The 21,652-nt window shown below is 39.7% G+C and overlaps 1 protein-coding gene across 23 annotated transcripts in view; it reads left to right on the top strand.

Annotated features, from left to right (window-relative positions):
* Window positions 1–21,652, top strand: part of macf1a (microtubule actin crosslinking factor 1a) — a 173,130-nt gene that overhangs the window by 102,762 nt on the left and 48,716 nt on the right. For 21 of the 23 annotated variants that reach the window (XM_056257615.1, XM_056257616.1, XM_056257623.1 and 18 more), the window contains 21 exons: window positions 153–7,820; window positions 7,915–8,070; window positions 8,849–9,064; window positions 9,159–9,308; window positions 9,390–9,701; window positions 10,980–11,129; window positions 11,281–11,514; window positions 11,605–11,775; window positions 12,146–12,487; window positions 12,579–12,770; window positions 12,861–13,037; window positions 13,204–13,327; window positions 14,325–14,524; window positions 14,621–14,938; window positions 15,037–15,203; window positions 16,561–16,717; window positions 16,816–16,927; window positions 17,785–17,847; window positions 19,129–19,367; window positions 19,565–19,694; window positions 21,250–21,449. In XM_056257615.1, coding sequence (XP_056113590.1) covers window positions 153–7,820; window positions 7,915–8,070; window positions 8,849–9,064; window positions 9,159–9,308; window positions 9,390–9,701; window positions 10,980–11,129; window positions 11,281–11,514; window positions 11,605–11,775; window positions 12,146–12,487; window positions 12,579–12,770; window positions 12,861–13,037; window positions 13,204–13,327; window positions 14,325–14,524; window positions 14,621–14,938; window positions 15,037–15,203; window positions 16,561–16,717; window positions 16,816–16,927; window positions 17,785–17,847; window positions 19,129–19,367; window positions 19,565–19,694; window positions 21,250–21,449 — 11,478 coding nt within the window. The remainder of the gene's footprint in view (window positions 1–152; window positions 7,821–7,914; window positions 8,071–8,848; window positions 9,065–9,158; window positions 9,309–9,389; window positions 9,702–10,979; window positions 11,130–11,280; window positions 11,515–11,604; window positions 11,776–12,145; window positions 12,488–12,578; window positions 12,771–12,860; window positions 13,038–13,203; window positions 13,328–14,324; window positions 14,525–14,620; window positions 14,939–15,036; window positions 15,204–16,560; window positions 16,718–16,815; window positions 16,928–17,784; window positions 17,848–19,128; window positions 19,368–19,564; window positions 19,695–21,249; window positions 21,450–21,652) is intronic. The other 2 variants (XM_056257608.1, XM_056257622.1) reach the window with 2 other exon arrangements.

Consider the following 21,652-nt stretch of genomic DNA (forward strand, 5'->3'; position numbering starts at 1 on the left):
TTAGTATGAAGATGATGATTGCTTCTTATGTTGACTTAAGTTACTCCAACTATGGTGGCGGGCATTTTTCTCTTTCCCTCCTAGTTAAATTGTGAATAAAAATAACTAAATAAGAACCATTCTAAAAATTATGATTTTTTATCTTTCCATAGGATCAGAAAGTCATCGCTGGAGTAATTGACCTTGGCACCATGGAAACCTTTCCAGTTTTTCAGGCAGCACAGCGTGGCCTCATAGATCAAGACACCTGTCATGTACTGTTAGAGGCACAGGTTGTCATGGGTGGTCTACTTCAGCCTGACTCCCCTGATTACCTGTCATTAGATAAAGGTCTTTCCAGTGGTTTAATTGATAAACATGCCTACCAATCACTGAAAGATTTAGAGACTGCCCTTTGTCTTGTCAACACAGCAAAATTTGCTGAGTGTCAGGAATTACCAGTAGCCACTGCTGTGAAAGAAGGTGTCATAAAGGAGCTGGTGGGGCTCCGTATACTTGAGCTACAGATAAGCACTGGCGGCCTGAAGGTTGGTTCCAATGGAGAAATGATCAGCCTGGATAATGCAAGGCAGAAGGGATTGCTATCTACCGATCTTTGTCAAAAGCTGCAGTCCTGTCTGTACCGACGAGAACTTATTGATCCAAATACAGCAGAAAAACTAAGTCTGGTTGACTTTCAACAGCGTTGTGTTTTCAATCAGGAGACGGGTCTGCGCTTTTTTCCAATTAAACAGAAGCCAGGAGGAACTGTCTGCTTATGTTCTGGCAGAAAGGTGGGAATATTCCATGCTGTTCAAGAGGGCCTCATCGACTGCCATGTCACAGTTCGACTTCTGGAGGCTCAGTTGTTTGCTGGAGGTATCACAGATCCCCGGTCAGGACACAGATTGACTGTTAATGAGGCTGTCCAACATGGCCTGATGGATCAGGACTTGGCCTGCACCCTCATGACACGACAACTTCAAGCAGGCGGAATAATAGATCCAGTCAGTGGGGACCGTCTAGAGCTGGATGAGGCCATTCAAAGAGACCTCCTCTCTCCTCGCATAGCCTTACGTGTACTGGAATCTCTACAGTCTTTTTCAGTTATACTGTGGCCAGAATCAGGAGAGCTGCTTCCTGTAAGTGAAGCACTTCAGCAGGGTGTCGTCAGTAGAGAGCTTGCTGCAAAAGCCCTGAGAAAACGTTGTTCTGTTGGTGCAATATATCTGCCTGAGAGTGGACAGGTGGTCCCTCTGCATCAAGCTGAGAAGATACTTCAGCCTCAGGCAGTGGAGATCCTAAAACAGACCCAGGTTCCAGATGTCCTTTCCCATGTGACTCAGTCAAGTTCCTCATATATGAAGCGATTGAGTTCAGGATCTGCCTATTCTTCATCACCCTCTGCCACATGTGCAGGTTTCAATTATGATTTTTCCATCACAGAGGAAGGCAGGTCAGAAGAGCAGGTTCAAAACCAACTTCTCACTCAAGTTATGACACACAGCTACATTGATGCTCACTCAGGAGAACGCCTAGTACTACTAGAACCAGAATTGGTAGAACTACTATGTGAAAAAGTTAAAACCACAAACCTTGCCAGACAGCTCCAACACAAAATCTCTGACAACATTAGAGTTACAGTGGACAGCATAGCTATGAGTGGGATTGAAAAAGATTTGGAAGAAATTGAAGAACCAAATATACAATATAAAATTGCCTTCAAGGACTCTTATATGGAAGAGACTATAGAAGTGGCAGAGGAAGATATTGCACCCTTGGTGGTCAGTGAAAGAAACTTATTAGAGCCTTTGGTTTTGCAAAATAAATTTCTGTCTTCAGAAGAGTTTGGACAACCCAAGATAAAAGGTCAAATTGCCTGCAAGATTACCAATATAGGAGAGACAATAGAAAGAACAGAAGAAGATCTTGCACCGCTGACAGAAACAAACAGAGCCTTTATAGTGTCTTCAAATGAAGTGATTCGGCAAGAAAAAGTTTTGTCCCCGAGAGACTATGTAGATGTAAAAGATGACATTGACAGAAAGAACACTGACATGAGTAAGACTATAGAAGGAGCAGGGGAAGATCTTGCATGCTTGACAGACACAGACAGAATTTTTATTGAGCCTTCAGATGCGGAGGTTTGGCCAGAGAAAGTTTTGTCATCAAGAGAATGTAAAGAACCCAAAATTAAAAAAGATGAATTTGAGAGCAAGGCTGATGTGGTTGAGACTGTCAAAAGAGCAGAGCCTTCACATAAAGAGGACTGGCAAGAGAAAGTTCTGTCACCAGGAGGAAATGAAAAACCCAAGTTGTTAAAAGGTCAAATAGCTTGGATGGATACTGCAATACAGAGTGAGACATTAGAAAGAGCAAAGGAAGATCTTGCACCCTTGACAGGAGCAGCTAGAGCTTTTATAGAGCCTTTACCTAAAGATAAAGTTCTGTCATCAGGACATTATAAAGAGCCCACGATTAAAAAAGATGAAACTGCCTGCATGGGTGAGACAAAAGAAAGACAAGAGGAAGATGTTGCAGCTTTGACAGGCTTAGAAAAAGCATTTATAGAGCCAATGCATGAAGTTGTTTGGCAAGAGAAAGTTCTATCATCAGGACAATATGAAGAACCAATGATTATAAAAGGTAAAATTGCCTGGAAGAACACTGATATTGGCGAGAGAATAGAAAGAACAGAGGAAGATCTTGCACCCTTGACAGGCACAGAGGGAAATTTAATGGAGGTCTGGCGAGAGAAAGTTCTGTCATCAGGAAAATGTGATAAACCTAAGGTTAAAAAAGATGAAATTTACAGGAAGAACACTGAAATCGGTGAGACTATAAAGGAATCAAAGGAAGAAATTCCAACCTTGACAGGCACAGAAAGAGGTCAAATAGCTTGGATGGACACTGCAATACAGAGTGAGACATTAGAAAGAGCAAAGGAAGATCTTGCACTCTTGACAGGAGCAGCCAGAGGTTTTATGGAGCCTTTACATAAAGAGAAAGTTCTGTCATCAGGACATTATAAAGAGCCCACGTTTAAAAAAGATGAAACTGCCTGCATGGGTGAGACAAAAGAAAGACAAGAGGAAGATGTTGCAGCTTTGACAGGCTTAGAAAAAGCATTTATAGAGCCTATGCATGAAGTTGTTTGGCAAGAGAAAGTTCTATCATCAGGACAATATGAAGAACCAATGATTATAAAAGGTAAAATTGCCTGGAAGAACACTGATATTGGCGAGAGAATAGAAAGAACAGAGGAAGATCTTGCACCCTTGACAGGCACAGAGGGAAATTTAATGGAGGTCTGGCAAGAGAAAGTTCTGTCATCAGGAAAATGTGATAAACCTAAGGTTAAAAAAGATGAAATTTACAGGAAGAACACTGAAATTGGTGAGACTATAAAGGAATCAAAGGAAGAAATTTCAACCTTGACAGGCACAGAAAGAGCCTTTATAGAGCCTTTACAAGAAGAGTACTGGCAAAAGAAAGTTCTGTCATCTGATCAATATGAAGAAACCAAGATTAAACCAAAAAAAATTGACAGCAAGAAGACAGATATGGGCAAGACTATAAAAAGGACAGAGGAACACCTTGCACCCTCGACAGGGACAGGCCAAACCTTAATAGTGCCTTTGCATACAAGCTCAACCCTATCAGATAAAGGGATGTTTTCTCAAAATCAAATTATAGATTCAACACTAAATGAATCTAAAAATAAGCAAACACTTGAGCTGGAACAAGCAGAGAGTAGTGGGATATTTCTAGAGATGACTGAACAAAAATCATTTGACATAGGTGAAAGCAGTGTACACTCTTCAATCCAAGATACTGTAAAATTAGGACAATATGATACGCTAAATGTCAAGTCAGATGAAGTCAAGACTGCAAAACAGTCAGAGGATCTAAAGAAAATGGTTGAACAAGAGGTAAATAAAGACATCTTTGATAAACCTTATAAAGATGAGAAATTACACCCTTCAGAAATTAAGACTTTATCTGTTGAACTAAGTGATGATGATGTGAAGCTTGAGAGTATGGCTATGGAACTGCAACAAGGTGGTCTTGTAAGTGTAGGTGGCCAAAAAGTTCTCTTGGATGAAGCTCTGGCACAGGGTTTGCTTCCAGGGCACACTGCTATTAAGCTTATGAAAAAAGCTGGTCTCTTTAATGGTTTTCTGGATAGTAATGCCTGCAAGTCCCTTAGTGTTGAGGATGTGATGCAAAAAGGCCTGTTGGATGAGGACTTGATGACCTGTGTATTTCATTCAGAAAAGGTTTTAGCCGGTGTCATTGATGTGGAGCGTGGTCGCCTCTGCTCAATTAAGGATGCTGCTGAAGCTGGCCTGTTGGACTCCGATACTGCTGCTCGTCTCCTTGAAGCCCAGGTTGTGTCAGGGGGAATAGTTGACCTGCAAAGAGACAAGAAGGTATCAGTTACCCTTGCAGCCAACCTTGGGTTAATTGAAGAGGGTAGGAAGGAGAAGCTTCTTGCTTTGGAAAAGTCATGTCGGGGAAAATCTTCAGATCCAAATGCAATGCAAACCAAGTTGGCACTACAGTTACAAATGAAAGGGGTGGTGGACCCAAAAAACAAAAAGACAGTTCCACTGGAACAAGCTCTTCAGAGTGGCATAATTGGTCAAGATGTGGCTCAGGCGATTTTAAGTCAGCAGATTGCAGAAGGTGGCATTGTGCATCATGGCTCTGGTGTTCGCCTCACTGTTGTGGATGCACTTGACCTGGGTCTCATGGATCACACAATTGCTCCAAAGTTAAAAGCACTGGAAAAGGCTTTCAAGGGCCAGGCACCAACTAATTTAGATCCAGACACTTCACTTCTTCAAGCATCTACAGGTTCCATTTATGATGATGCATCAAAAAGCAGGCTTACTCTGAGTGAAGCTGTTTCTAAAGGCCTTCTAGATGATGAAACGGCAAATAAAGCTATGGACTTACCCAATGTGAAAAGCGGATTGTTGGACCCTCATAACGCTCGTATTGTGCCCTACTCTGAGCTGATAAACCAGGGTAAAATTGACATTGAGACAGGACAGAGATTCCTTGAAGTGAGACATTTCAGGGGTGTTCCCCATAAACAAACAAATGAAATGATGACCTTACCACAGGCAATTGAAGCAGGCCAAGTGGATCCCATACCTGCAGCAAGACTATTGCAGAGTCAAGCAGATACGGGGGGTATCATTAACATTTACAGTGGAGAGCGTTTGCCTCTTCTAGAGGCTATAAATGAAGGCTTTGTTGATAAAGACATGGCTAAATGTATTGCCACAAATCAAGTCTTAAAAGGGGGGCTGCTCAATCCAGCCAGTGGACAGAAGGTCCCCAGCATCACTGAGGCAATTGGATATGGGCTTATATCCACAGAAATGGCTGCTAAACTTCAATATGACACGTGCCATTTAGATGAAAATGAGAGGAAAAGTTCCAAAATATCATCCTCCTCAACAAATGGAACCCCTTGTCCTTTTCATCCTGAGATGGTATCAGATCAGGTCAGCCCTAATAAAATGTTACCTGAGAAAAATCTATTGAGTATACCACCACCATCACCATATCTTAGAGAGGCTGAAATAAAAGATGCAGATCTTCTAAAAAAAGAGGAGCTTGAACTTGACGTCGGTCCTGATTCAGAAAGCAAGGAACAATTGGTTGATGCAGTGATGGATGACAGAAATGATACATCTTTGGAGGTCCTGACTGAATTTACCTTGAAAGCAGAGAAAAGACTTCATCAGGCCATTAAAGAGATAAAGCCCACAAAAAGCAAAGATATCAAGTCACAGCCAATCCAAAGCCCTGAGCAACCCCAAGAGATTTCTGAGATAAAATGGCAAAAGGTGGAAGTTACGAACTCAGCAGCTTCACATGACCACACAATAGAGATGGAAATCCAGAGACAGACTGGATTCAATGAATCTGCAATTTCTATGGCTATTTTCTCAGAAAGCACAGATAACAGCAAGGAACAAGTCCCATCTACAGAGCAAACAAAAGGAGAGACAGAGATCCAAAGACAGACAGTAAGTGAGCCTGCAACCTCTAAAGTCATTTTCTCAGACAGTGATGATGGCTTGCAAAACAAGGAACAAAACCCATCTATAGAGCAAATAGAAGGCCATAGTTTTAAGCTAGAAGCAGATCAGTTGTTGTCCAAAGCTGAGGAAATTAAGGACAGGCAGAAGACTGGTTTGGATCCTTGTGCTTCTACATCCACAAGGACAGTTAAGGGACCAGGAAAGAAGAAAGGCAGAGGGAAAAATGGTAAGCAAGCTAAAATAGAAAATGCTGAAAAGCCACAAGTTTCAGACGCCTCAGCCAGAATTTTACCTATAGAAAAAGGAGAGGTTGATGGACAAGCCCATTTTACCACTAGTCAAAAGCCTATTATGAAAGATGACAAAGAGAAGGTGATCGAAGTACAGCTATCAGAGACAACCCATGCAAGTGGTGGTATTGCACTTGTGCCAGAGAGCGATGGGAATGTGCAAGGCAAAGATTTGGAAATGGGGATGGATAGAACTTCTAATGAAACTAAGACCCCCAAACATGAGTCTGATCATGAAAGCATTGCAAATCAGAAAGGGAAGACTCTAACACAGCATAGTGTCACAACTAGAAAAAAAACAGACCCAGGTCAGGAAGCTATTGAGGTATTTAAGGACCTTGGCACTGAGATATCAGAAAAGAAGAGGAAGAAGAAAAGCAAAAGTAAAAAAGCAAAGCAAGTGTTTATTGAAGGAGAAGAGAAAAGAGATGATGAGACTCATAAAGAGCAGAAGACTGTGGTCCCTGATGCACAACCTCAAAGCAATCAGTCAGATGAGAAAGAAAGTGAGAAGTGTGAACTTGAGAAAGCCAACCAGGCAACGGCACAGAAGGAAATACTTTTGATGAAAGCTAAGGAAAGCATTCTTAGGAAGGTGTTTGAGCGAGGAGTTAGTGAAAAACAAGCTGCTGAAGAATTAGAAGCAATGCGTCAAATAGCCAATAATGGAGAACGCTGCACGACCACGCAAGAGGAGACTTTTGTAGAAAAGACAAACATTAAGCCTTCTCAAAGTAAAGAGGAGGGCAATAAACTGCAGCAAGTGGGACAAGAAATTAAAGAAAGGGTTGAAAGGTCAGTGCCAAACATTGCAGAGGATGTTCTACCTGGGTCTGATACTGATGCATGCTCCTCAGCTAAAAAACAGGAAGAAGATCAACATGACAAGTGTGCAAACATCGGATTAAGTGCGGATGATATGAATCAGAATATTCCATCTAAAAAGACCTCTAATGACATTGTAGATATAAACCAGAAAGAACTGGTTCCAATCCATAATTTAGAAGGGGAAAACAAAGAAAGAACAGCAGAAGAACAAAGCATTGAGCCATTATATACAGATGATGAAAAGTTGATAGACGCTAAATTTGAACTGACCTTGCCATCAAGCACTGCAGTGACTGACAGTGAAGTTGCTAAATCAGAACCCCTCAAATGTGTCCCAGTAATGAAGGTCTCCAAAGAGCTTCAGTCAAATGAGGTGTGTACTCCATTACAAATTGCCAAAACAGCAATGAAGAAGGTAAGCAATGAAGTTCATCAAGAAAGAGACAAGGAGCCCCCTTTCAGTGATTATGAAGCCACAGATAAACCTTCTATTCAAGAATGTACAATTTCTGGACTACCCCTTATGGAGGTGATCCCAGAGTCTGATATCACACAGAAAGAAGATGTGGAGGAATATGCAGAGGGTTCAGTGGAGAGGCGGCCTGAAGAAATTCAAAAAAATATTGAACAAATAAGCAGGGACACTACAAAAGCTAGCAAGGTAAAGAATAAAGATTTTTCTTGACTTTTTTTATGTCTTTTATTGCAAATACTGTTTACTTGATTCTTTTTAATGATTTTCCCTCTATTTTCAGTCCTCACTTGCCCGACAAGAGTGCTTAGAGCATGACCAACAGATTGTGGCCTTGCTCTCCATGGTAAGACACATCGAAGTCCGCCTTAAGCAGCAGCAACAACAGTCTGTTGGTCGAAGTCTCTCCACACTGGATGACATAATCAGACAGACGGAGGTACAAGCTTTATATTACAGCAAAATGTTTGATGTAACAGGTTCACCCAAAATTGAAAATTCTGTCATCATTTACTTATCCTCTGTCGTTCCAAACCCTTCGACAGAGATCTTCGAAACACAAATGAAGATATTTTTAATGAAACTTTGAAAAAGAGATCGTAAAACTAATCCACATGAATTGCGCGGTTTAGTCCAAATTTTCTGAAGAGACATGATCGTTTTATACGGTGAACAGATTAAACTCAGGCTTTGATTCACATATATACATTGATCAGTGCACACATCAGATCTGGTAAATGGAAGCTCAAGCATGTTCGCTTGACATGCGAGATCCAATGTGGTTCATTCTCGTGTTACGCAGCTCGTTTAAAGCTTCCGCAAGAGGTTTGTTCTCGTGCGTCAAGCAGGTTCAGTTGACCTTCTGTTTATGTTCGCTGATCAATGTTTATATGTGAATTAAAAAAGTCTAAATTTAATATGTTCATAATATAAAGTGCTTGTGTCTCTTCAGAAAATTACTTGGACTAAACCACTCGAATCATATGGATTAGTTTTATGATCTCTTTATGAACTTTTTGAAGCATCACAGTGGTAGTTGGGTAGCTTTCAATGGAGGGACAGAAATCGTTCATATTTCGTTTTCGTTAAAAAAAATGGAAGTCTTACGGGTTTGGAACAACATGAGGGTGAGTAATTAATGACAGAATTAAAAAAAAATTGGTGAACTATCACTTTAAACTAAAAAGGGCTGTATTTTCATTTAATTCTCTTTTCAGGTTCTTTTCCTGGAAATTACTGACTTGGAACCAGAAGTGCTCAAGGAGACTAAAGCTGCCACACAGCTACTGGAGTCTCACCCTCAGGATGTTCCTCCTCAGCTGCTTATGGCCCTGAACAAAGATGGGCGAAACTTAGCCCGGGCTTACAGTGCATGCAGGGACCTTGCCAAGAACACTTTGCAGGGGTTACAAGCACAACGTGATGCACAAAACGTAAGAAAAATGCGTACAAATTTTAGTTTAGAGGTTTTTCCATGTCAGAGCAGTTTCTTTTAAATCTCTTTGCATGGTTTTTATATTTTTGCAGGAAGCTGTAGGCAGTCAGCTGAAATCTTTGGAAGAGCAAATTGACAAACTTCTCATGTGGCTTAAGGAGACTGAGACACAAATGCAGGAAGAAACAGGGGTAGATGGACTGACATTGGCAGAGATCACTCGGAAACAACAGTTGTGCAAGGTAAAACATCAACAGTGATAATTGTAGTTATAGTGATGGCATCTTTTTCAGTCTTTTCTTTTTCTTTTTTCTCCCCTACAGCATATACAGAATTCTCTCGCTGCCCGATCCAATGAAGTCAGCAATGTGGCTTTCAATATTCAGGTGTTTATCTCTGAGTATGCACAGGACTTGCTGCCTGATCAGAGCAGGCATCTCCTTGGACAGCTGGAGAAGCTACAGAGGGTCTTTCACCAGGCTGTTGGTCTCAGTCATGCCAGGGCAGAGGCACTATCGGCTCAGCAGACGATAGAGAATGAACGAATGAAGAAAGAACTGAAAGAAAAAGAAGAGAAAATGGAAAAAGAAAAAGAAGAGAAAATGGAAAAAGAGAGACAAACAAGGGATAGAGAGGTTTGCAAACAGATGAATAACTGCTTGTGCTGCTATTTTAAGAACAAGAATATTCCATTTTACTTTTAACTTAACTGATTCACAATCATTCAGTTGTGATAAAGGAAAATTAATCACGATAAAAGGAAAACCACATTACTGATGCATGCATGAATACTTGTTAGCATGAATGCTGCATTTTAAAATCAAAATGATCTTCATGTGTATGTAAATTTTAGTATGTTCTACTTGTTCGGTTAATTTTATAGAGCAGTATTGCTGATAATGCTGATCTTTTGTTTCAATAATGCTTCTGCGGGACTCCACAATAATGACTTGTGTTTGCTGGCCCAGTCAAGACAGTAGTTTAGATTTCTAGTTGCCTCACTAGTATTTTTTTAGCAACATATTGTTATATGCGTCAAGAAAAATAATTGAACATAATAAGAACTCTTTATATAATGTTTATTTATTTATTAAATAATATATATATTTATTCAGAAATTACAAAAACAAAATTGTTGCAATTATAAATTATTAAATTTGCAATAATACCTGAAAAAATGTACAGCTAAAATATATTGGAAATGTATAGCTATACAGTACTTACTGTGCACATGCTCAGTATTCTGTTGCAATATTCATACTCCACTTTTTTTTGTAAATTGTGCCATGTGGTGCAAAATCTTAATGCTTTTGAACGTGTATATAATTCTCAACCCATTCTAACTGATGGTTTCAATACAATCACAAGTCACAGTTTTGACAAAACCTTATGCATGTTATCCAGCTAGATAACTATACCTTATTTAAATAAACATAATTATTTATTGTTGAGCCCTGTTCTGTAGCCACCTGCATTTCAAACTTGAGTTTGCTAGCTGCGTGTGTATGAACATAACGTGTGTATTAACCTGTCTGCCTTGCTCTTACAGATTGCCTCAGAAGACACATTTGGAAAAGGCTAAAGATTTAAATGTAGCCTCACTGTATAGCTTGCTTGTTTTTTTAGAGAGGAAAATATCCAGCTTTTATTTTTTGTCCTAAGGTCTTTGTTATTGTTCTGCTTCACTGGCCTGTTGTGTGTTTTGGGGTGGTTTGTGTGATGACTTTGGACACATCATGCTCAACGAGTGTACATTGTTTACTTTGTGTGAAACCTGGCATATTTATAATTGTGAGAGTTTGGTGGGGGTTAAAAGAAATATGTGATGAGCACTTAATTATGATTATAATAGATCAAATGCAAAACTTTTTTCCCCTCACTTTTCTTACTCCCTTTCTTATGGTGGGATATAGGTTGTGCAGCAGCAGAAGGCAGAATGCTCTCAAAAACTGGAGAATCTCACAATGTGGTTGGCGGGGGCTGCCAGCCTCCTGGCCAATCAGAAAGTTGGGGTTGAGTCAGATGACGTGAACTCGTTACAGCAGAAGCAAAGAGAGCTAAAGGTGAGGAAAAAGAGACACATCTGACATTTACTTATCTATTGTCTGAGAAGTATGAATGTATGATTACTGGCAAAAGGGGGGTGGGGAATGCATCTTTATTACACAGTATTTTACAGAAAACATTGTTACTGTTTGTACCCTTTAACTATAGGAGGCGGAGAAGGACCTTCAGATCAAAAGTGACTTGTTGACTGATACTATCCGCTCAGTGGAGGAGTTCCTGTCTGACCGGGGTGACAGTCTGAGTCCTGAAGAGAGGGCTAAATTACAAGGGGCTCTTTCACAAATGAAGGAGCAGCACAACTCACTTACAAAATCAATCCACTCCTCACTAGCTCAAGTAGACACTGCCATTGTCACAACACTGCAGCAGAACACACAAAGAGTAAGCTGTTCACATATAATTTCTTTTTCAAATTCTCAGCATGTATTATTCATTTTTTTAACTCATTGTCATGTTTTGCTTCTGCCCAAGGCTAAAGCAGAGGAGCAGATGCAGGAGACACAGGAAAGTATAGATACACTGCTCAGAGAATTGTCATCATTGGACGACTCAAAGAGGAGGTCATTTGGTGACACCGTCACGGACACCCCGACATCTGTAACACAAGAGAATGCTCTGAATTCTCACAGAGACGTGCTTCAGGTCAGATTCTTAAATCAATGTTAATAATTCTCAATGTTTTCTCAATGTCTCAATAATTCACAATGTTTTACCAATATGGTAACTCTATTCTAAAGTGCATTAATGTTCTCAGTTCTGAAGTAAGTTCAGTCAGTTTTAGAGTTGTAAAGTAAGTTTACTCATGTCTATAGTTCAGTTTTAATGTTGTAAATTAAGTTTAGTTAATTCTAAAGTCAGTTTCAAAGCAAGTTCATTCAGTTGTAAATTTTGGTATGTTCTAATGTCAGTTTTCAAGAACATTCAATCAATTCTAAACAATTCAGTTTAGTCAGTCAAGTTTGCAGTGCTGTGTCTTCCCTTTGACATTTTGGCTTTTTCTTTATTGCACCAGACCGAGCTGCAGCAGTTACAAGCTCAACAGGCTCACCTTCAGCAGGTGGCCCAGTCTGTCCGCTCCCTCCTGGAGCAACCAGACTCCAGTGTGCCACCAGAGGAGAAACAACGCTTGCGAGCAAAGCTGGACCGACTACAGAGTCAGCATCAGGAGCGTCTCCAGAACTGTCAGGACAGACTGAGGCAGGTAGATGCCCTCAGAGACGAGTTTGCTAAGTTTGTGCAGGAGCATGGAAACCTGGGAACATGGCTTGATCAGAGTGAGCAAGAGCTACATTCACTTGGGGAAGGGGAAACCGATGGAAAAGGCCTAAAAGACAGGATTGAGGAGCACAAAAAGGTATTAAGATATACTGATGGTGATGTCTAACATAAAGTATTTTATTTTCTCCCTGAAGTACATTTAAGAATGTGTTTTTCTGTATTTTCAGCTTGCAGAAGATGTCATCTGTCACAAAGCAGACCTGCGTTTTGTGACTATCTCTGGTCAGAAGGTTCTGGATTCTGTCCAGGGGGCTCTGGAGAGGGTGGGCAGTACTGATCCAACTCTGGAGGTAACCAGACAGCTAGTCAGTGACAAGCTCCAAGATGCAACACAGCGCTACAATTCCTTACACAGCAAGGTGGGTACAAAACAGAGCCTCATATTCTCTGTCTGCAATGACATATAACATACTGAAGACATGCTGAGTGTTTTGTGTTCTGTCTATCAGTCCTCAGAACTTGGCACCCGTCTCTCAGGTCTCCAGGAGCGATACCAGCACTACCAAGACGAGGCTGGTTCTTTAGACACTTGGCTGAGCACTCGGGAGCAAAATCAGAGTGTATTTAAACCCAGCGGAGAGCAAACAGACACCCAGACATTGCAGCGCACTCTCAGTACTGTACAGGTTGGATTATTTATTCTTTTCTGGTTAAACTGTTAAGCTCACAAACAATTTTACTGGATAGATAAACTAATGGAAATGATCACCTAAGCAAAATTTCGTTTCCATACCCATTAGGAATCCTCCTGATTAATCAGCCTTTTTTCTCTCTTTTGCTGTCTTCTCTCAGCTGTTGCAGGATGAGTTGGCGGAGCGTTCGGTACAGCTTGAGAAGGTCAAGAGAGCAGGAAAAGATCTGGTCAGCACTCAGGAATCCCCAACTCTCAAAAATGCAGATATTAACAATATTACAGGTAATTTCATTCTGACCACCAGCGAATAACTTGAGAAAAGTAGGTTCATTCAAAAAACAGAGCATACACTACAACTGAAAGGTTTAGTGTCTCTAAGATTTAAGTTTTTTTTTTTTTTTAAGTTCCTTATGCTTACCAAGGCTGCATTTTATTTTATCAAAAATAAAGCAAAAACAGTAATAATGTGGAATATTAAAATACAAAATGACTGCTGTCTATTTTAATATATTGTAATATGTAATTAGGGGTTCCAGTGCATAGCGCTGAAACCCTATTGTAATTGTAAGAATTGTATTATTATTATTAATATATAATAAATAATAGGTCAAACCGTAAAGCCTAGAGACCTGAAACTTGGAGGGTTGGTAAGTACTCCCCCAGTCTACTCTGGGCCTTGCTTCGATCAGCCAGACGGTGGCGCTACAGTGACCAAAAAAAAAAAAAATTAAGACAAATGGCCATAACTTTTGAACCGTTTGTCATAGACTCGAGTGTCCTGCAACATTTCAGTTGTACATTTATTAGTACCTGTGCAGTACCTGTCTAGCGATGTATGTTTAAATATAATTATGATAATTATTATAAAAAAAAATTTTCAAAACATCTATCGCGTGTCAATATGTGTAGTGTATTGGCTTGTATGATTTATGTTTCACACTTCAGAACTTCCATTAATGGTTTTGATATTGAGACAGCCCTTAAAATGGCAGACTCCCTGATCAATGCCCTGACTACTGAACTAGGGAACTGATTGAGACGCACCCTATGTCTTTTTGAGTGTGTTTCACAACTCTCTGGAATATTCATTTTCGATTGGTCAATCAATGCACTCGGATGTAAAGTATTTTATGATTGAATGTATAATTTTCAGTTATCATTACAAAATAAACCCTTAGAAGTGATACAAGACCTGATCTCTATTTTATTTTGTGCTAATGACCTGTACACTTTACATTATTCCTTGCATATAATTTAATCTTCCTCTTGGTTATTTCAGATGCTTTGGAAAAGCGCTTTGAAACCCTGTCTGATTCCGTATCAGTGAGAGCCAAACAGCTTCAAACAGCTGTTGCCCAATCAGTCAGCGTCCAGGAGGGTCTTAAAGCACTGCTGGCATGGTTAGATGGCCTACCGTTATCACCTGGATCAGTCCAGCCCACTGCTCAAGCAGTTCAGGATGCCCTTACACAAAATCAGGTATTTTGTTAAATGTACCATCATGATCATCAGTATCAGAGATCTTTAACCAGAAAATGTTTTATATAAACATGGCGCTTCCCCCACCCCCCACAGAAAATACGTCAGGAGCTTCTTTCGAGGCAGGGAAGCGTGGATGCCACCTCGGACTCTGTGTCCAAGCTCCTGAAGTCTGCAGATGCATCGACAGCATCTGGCCTGCAGGGGGCACTGCAGGACTTGAGTCAGCGCTATACAGCAGCCCAGGCCAAGCAAGCAGATAGAGAGACTGAGTTGCGGGGACTTTTGCCCAAGTTGGAGAGTTTTGAGCGCCAGTGCGCAGACCTCCGCAGCTTCACGCAGAGTCGAGAAAGGGCTCTCAGCCCAGTGGGCCAACCAGACTGCAGTGTGGATGACTACAGACAGACCATAGAGGTTAGAGAATTAGGCCACAGATTTACATACTTTCTGAAAGATTACATGTTATTGGCCGATGTCTGAAGGTGTCATCATTTGTCTCTTTTTCAATAAAGGAGGTGAGATCAGAAGTTACCCAAGAGTCAAATCAATTAAAAGCATTTGTTGAGCTTGGTTCAGACCTAAGCCAATCTGGGATCCTTGCCAATGTACAAAGCCTTCTGGACACCACCAAAGAGGTTTCTGAGGACTTTGCACACTTGGAATCTAATGTCAAAGAGAGGTGAGTGGAAAGAGCTGTGAAAACATCTTGCGCCAGTGTTATTTTAGTGTTTTTTTTGTTCTATTAATATTTTGAATTAGCTTTTATTCTTATATTTTCATTTCTCATTAGTTTAATTTTTAGTAATTTTAATTTAGAGGGGTTTTTTTTGTAATATTGCTATTTAGGTTTACTTTTTTTATTTCATAAAAAATGTCATTAATTTTTTATTTCATTTATTTTTATTTTTATTTCAGTTTTAGGTTTATTTTTTATTTTAGTGCTTCAACTTAATCTTATTTTTGTTAGTTTGAACATTTCTAGTTTTCGTTTAGTTTAAGTTTTTCTTCTAATACTTATATTTTATTTTATTTCAGCTTTATTTCAATTAACAAAAATGTTTTAATAGTTTTAATTAACAGTAATATCCCTGTTTTCCACATATAACTTCTTTGTTCAGACTGGAAGTAGAATTAATGATGTTATCAAATTCAGGGTATTGTAATATTGTCCCCCTCAATGCCTTTGGCAACTATAGCCATTAGCACAATAGTGAGTTTGTTCCAAGCTATTCTCTGCAATAGTTTCATCTTGAAATGTGGTGTACCAACTCTAATTGCTTTGACATTTGACATGTGACAAAAATAAGAGGATGAATGCTTTCTGCTATAAAAAAAAATAGAATCATGCTAACTCAATCTGACAGCACTGTATCCGCCGTTATAGAAACCATTTGGCCACATCCCTCCTTAAGATGCCACATTGGGCCTCTAGGCATTTAAAATGTACTTCCAGAGGACTCATAAAAGAGTTAGTCATGTGTTCAAGTCTAAATCCACTCCACATATCTCTAGGAATACTTGTGAGTGGGAAGTGGGATTATTATAATATAAACTGTATGTAAATGGTAGCATGTTTGGACATGACCTTCGACTCGCTGCTGCTAACATTGCTAGAAGGCATGCTGGCCTGGAGTGGAGTCTGGCTCTGGGTTATATCCCACACAATGTCCTGATCTATCACCATGACCTAAAATAGTAGCATCTAGTGTTGCCATATTAATAGGAGGCATAGTTAGCCAAAGATGTCTGGTACTGTCTGTTTAAATAAGATTGTTCTGTTATGGTGGTTTAAAAGGCCAATTTCTGCTGTTAAAGGTGTACTCTGAATTTTTTTCCCCATTAAAAATATTTACACTAAGAAAGGAATAAGACGTTTGACAAATATGATCAAGTGGGCTCACAAAAGCTGTTTTATTTTACGTGGAACAAGTCCCCTCATTGGAGCCAGCATTGTGAAGACTCACCACTAACAAAATTTAATCAAACCAGTTTTTTCATAGTTCATATTCATCTAACTTGCTCTGTGTCCTTCACAGATTTGATTCCATCCAAAGCTGCGTTCAGCAACTGGCGGAGTTTCGCTCGCGCTCTGGCTCCCTCCTCAGGTGGCTGCAGTCGGTACAAGAGCAACTTCCTGCCAAAGAGCCCAACCTAAGCACAGAAGGCCTGCAGAGAAGAGCACAGCAGCTTAAAGTAGGGCTGTAATTCTCTCTATTTACAGTGTTCTGACATCAGTTTCTGTTTTTAGTGAGGTGAGCTTTAATTAACATGTCTTATAAATTTGCTTGTAGGATTTGCTCTCAGAATTTGAGACCCAAGGAAGCCAAGTTCAGGAGTTAAACAAGACCAGTTCACAACTTGAGAACTTGGTTATTAACATCACAGCCCCCAAAAACAAGGCTGGTAAGAAAAACAACATTGTGGAGTTTCAGGGCTAATGTTCCTTTTCTTTGTCTGTAGCTCGCCTGTAGCTATTACAGCTAAAACTGAAAACTCTGTCATCATTTACTCACCTTCAAGTCGTTCAAAAACAGTATGACTTTCTTTCTTCCAGGGAACAGAAAATGCAAACTTATAGATCCTGGCCACAAGAATAATAGTATTAATTTCTTATTTTTTCTTTTCTTTTCTTAATTATCTCAAACATTTGAATGCCAGTGTATCATGGTTTCCACAAATGTTAAGTATTAAGCAGCACAACTGTTTTCAACATTGATGATAATAAAAAAATAAATGTTTCTTGAGAAGTAAATTAGCATATTAGAATGATTTCTTAAGGATCATGTGACACTGAAGACTGGAGTAATGGGTGCTGAAAATGTTAAAATATATTGAAATAACTATTGTAATAATTTTAATAATATTTCACAATATTACTTTTTTTTTACTGTGTTTTCAATCAAATAAATGCAACCTTATTTTTTTATGGTGCTTTTGCATTCTTTTTGATGCATAATAGCTCCTTTCCCTGTTCATTTGTTGTTGCGTGGAAAAGAGCGACCAGTACATTATTCAAATGTGCTCCATGGAAGAAAGTCATACAGGTTTGGAATGACATGAGGGTGACTTTTTGGCTGAACTATCACATCTACCACCTTCCAGACTGCTGATTTTGAGCATTTTTGTTTGTATATGTGGCTCTGTGTTTAAATCCTCTGTGTTGAGTTTGTCTAGCTGCTTGTGTATGAGTGTGCTGCTCCAGCATGCCTGTGAATTATTGTGGCATTGTCTGAGCGTGTGTCTGTGTGTCTTTCTCCCAGGTGTTTCCCAGCTCAATGGTGCTTCCAGCCCCAACAGTGTTAATGGCATTCACACCTGTAAAGGTGAGCTTCCTTCACACCCTTTAGCCAGTGAGCTGTGCAGCATCCTTATCTCTGGACTCTTTTTTTCTATTAGTCATTTGCATTTTCCGTTTCACCCCCAGGCCCGATAACTCTACATCTCTCTTCCTCACCCTTTCACTCACTCTCCCTATTTCTCTTTGCATTGCTTCTTGTCCTGTTCTGTTAGTTTGCTTTCTAAGTATGTGCAGATTGGTGTCATCTGTCTGTGTGCATATGACCAATTTGTCCAATCATTTAAGCTTTCTTTGACACTGTCTCAGTGCACATAAATCTGATACAAAGGACTGTTCAAACTATCTATTTACAAGTAATCTGTTTGTTCAGACAGTGTAGTCATTATCTAGTGTATTGATTTACATTGTAACGCATTGACAAAACTGGAAGAGAGTGTAGCTGTCACTAGCTATGTTTCCAGCCACCTACTTTTATGTGAATTTTGGGATATTGCATAAACAAACGCTGGATGGAAGCACCAAGATGCACATAAATTCTAAAATTGCATATAAAAGAACTTATGCGCTCAGTTGAGGTGGATACATTTTTTTATCCGATAAGGAGACATGCACATTAAGTACGATGGAAACACATTAACCAAATAAGTCCCTCGATGCGCAGCAAAACAACTCATGTGACTTTACCTCAACAGTGAATGTGATTGATTGGGTAACTGGAATAACCAGCAGACCCATTTCATTGCACAGCATTTCAAATGTTGGTTTGATCATTCTGCAATGCCTGAGCCAAAGTCTGTCATTAAAATGATTTGGTTTAATTCCCTACCAGAATTCTCACATGATTGCCTTCCCAAACACCAGGGATCCAAACGCAAAAGAAAGAGCCACAGTGGTTTTCCCAATTGCAACTTCCTTTTTTTTTTTTACAGATAATTTGCGACCAACTTCCCAGGAAGTGGCGATTTTGTTCTCTTGAGCTTCTAATTAAACTATACTCTCTTGAACTATTCTAATTTTGCATAGAAGTTAAATTTGCAACTTTGATTTAACTAAAACGAGGTAATAAATTAATAAACTGAGCATTCTTTAATTTTTCTGCATGTCGTGTTTTGCTGTTCTCAACTAAATGGATTTTAGTCCAGTAAGACAAAAAAATAAAAAATACATTGGAATGCTTATCCCTCAGCTTGTATATCATTGCTTTGAAAAATACCACAAACATGATGCAGTTTTATAACTAATTTGGCCTTGTCATTGGCCTGCTCTGACTGTACTTGCATCAACATTTCTTCGCTCTTACCCTCAGACTTGACTGAGATCCAGGTGGCAGTGGCAGATGTGAACTGCAAGTATGAGCAGCTGGGCAGTGACCTGAGGGAGAGGAAGGGTAGGCAAGAGGCCTCTCTTGACCTGCGGCAGAAGGCCAGGCAGAGCACTGAGGCTCTCGTCCAGTGGCTAGGTCCCCGCGAACAGAGCCTGGCACAAGGGCAGACCGCCTCTCCCTCGCGGCCAGAGGTGGTGCGTGCTCAAGCCCAAGAGACCAAGGTAACATCTTCAGACAATTGAGTACTTGACAGGGGTATCAAACTACAGACCCCCACAAATTACTTTGCCTTAAATCCAGCCTGCAAATATATTTTCACTTTCTTTAATTTATTTTTGCCTTTTATATTATCTAATAGTAAAAAAAAAAAACTTTGATTCCATTGTGAATGAGCTGACAGACAGGTATCTGTGTCCAGGTTTTACTTTCTGAGCTTGCCGAGCATTCTGGGAAAGTGGAGGATCTCAAGAACATTCTGAAGCAGCTAATAACAGATAATCCAGACTCTCCTGAAGCTGAGACATGGAAACGTCAGCTGGAAGACATAGGTCAGTAAAGTGTTTTAAAATGTTTTTTAAATGCATTTCCATTTATTGGACTTTGTCCCTATAGCAATAACTAACGAGCGACATAATAGTGCATGAATATTCATATGTTAGTCACAAGGTGAGAATTTGGTGCAGAAAATGGAAGGCTGAAAATAATGTAATCTCCAAGAAGAGCTCTGACCTTGTCTTTTCCAGATCAAATATCCTTAAACTTTTGCTGTAAAACATGTTAAAGCATTCCATTTGTTGTCAAAATGCAACCTGTTCAGGGAATTTCTTTTATCCATTGTGCTTCATTTAAACAGAATAAACAAATATCAGACAATTTAAACAAATCTCAGACAACTGACTGGTCCTTTCTGTGGGTCCCTAGAAATCCACCAAAATGCTATTTTTTTCTCAAAAAATCTGCCTGAATGAACAGGAAATCAAGGGAACCAGATTGCTTTGTGTGGATTATCATAATTCTCTGTGGTTCTTGCTACGTTTGGTATCTAAGTAACTTTTCACAGTCACTCAAGTATATTTTAGATCAGGGGTCTCAAACTCAACTTAACTGGGGGCCGCTGGAGGGAGAGTCGGGGTCAGGCTGGGCCGCATCAAGTAGGCTATTCCACAAAAAATAGTATTCAAGTATTCCAAAAAAGGAGCACAACTGATCCAATCTTCTCAATATTTATTATTAACGTTTCTTCTGAACTGTTCCTCTGAATTTGAACATTCCTTTCTGTACATGATTGATTCTTCATGAGCTGTCCTTCTGACAGTTGAAGTTCATTTTACAAACTTTCTTTGTCTATAACACATATTTGTGATATTTATATTTGCTTATGTCCTTTTTATTTTCTTTATACAACACATTAATGATATTGAATGTTTTTTTTTTTTGGAAGGCACATTTCCTTTTATTATACTTAGAAAAACAATTATTGCTTTTGAAATACAAATATGTGCAGTCATGTCTGCCCGTCTTATTGAATTCTTTCTACACATGTATAGTGTCTCAGGCAAATGACTGACTTTGCACAAATCAAAGCAAACCGTCTTATCAACCTGTTGGACACATATTACAAGCTGAAAATGATTATTCTCACAATGTATTAGAGCAGGGTCTTTCTCCAACACGTCGCTCGCGATCTATCAGTAGCTCGTGGCCTGATTGGTGTTAGCTCGACAAGGGGCCGTTCACATATCGCGCTCACATATTTTGCGCGCTCAAGTGCGTTATTTCAAATGTAGGCGCGGCAAGCGCGCTCATAATTGAAGCGACGCGCTAATTTTTTCCAGGCGCAGTATGTTTGTACTTCGCGGTTGTCATTGACAACTATTGACAACAAACCCACCGTAAGCTGTCACGAAACTATCTATGGTAGCCCATAAGGGATTTAAAACGCGGCACATGCAACGACGGGCCGCACTAACATTAAACTTTAATGTCAAGTAGGGGGCCACACCGCGGGCCGCGAGTTTGAGACCACTGTTTTAGATTCATGATTTCTAAATCATTAAAATTGGTCTATGTGATATTTTTTCTAAATATTGCTCTCTCTTCTAGACTCTCGGTGGATGAATGCCAATCAGAATGCAGCACAGAGGCAGACTGAATTGGAGGCGTGTGCTGATAGGCTGGGTAGTTTTGCAGCAGCAGCCAGTCAATTAGGACCATGGCTACGAGAGAAAGAGCTGATGATGAGTGTATTAGGCCCACTGAGTATCGACCCCAACATGCTCAACACACAGAAACAGCAAGTGCAGGTAAACAGGTTTTTAATGATATATTCCTGTTTTGTCTACCAAATTACCCTACTGGACAACAAATCTATGACCATCACAGTATAGGGGTCTTTTCACAATATTTATTAATTATAAACTTTCTAGAGCTGTGCTGACATATTTAATCAATATCATGCCTTACATTGATATTTAAAAATAAAATTCACCACCAGGGGTCAATTTAA

The sequence above is a fragment of the Rhinichthys klamathensis genome, unplaced genomic scaffold, assembly GCF_029890125.1.
Source record: "Rhinichthys klamathensis goyatoka isolate OS25496 unplaced genomic scaffold, OSU_Roscu_1.1 h1tg000140l_1, whole genome shotgun sequence".
NCBI lineage: Eukaryota > Metazoa > Chordata > Actinopteri > Cypriniformes > Leuciscidae > Rhinichthys > Rhinichthys klamathensis.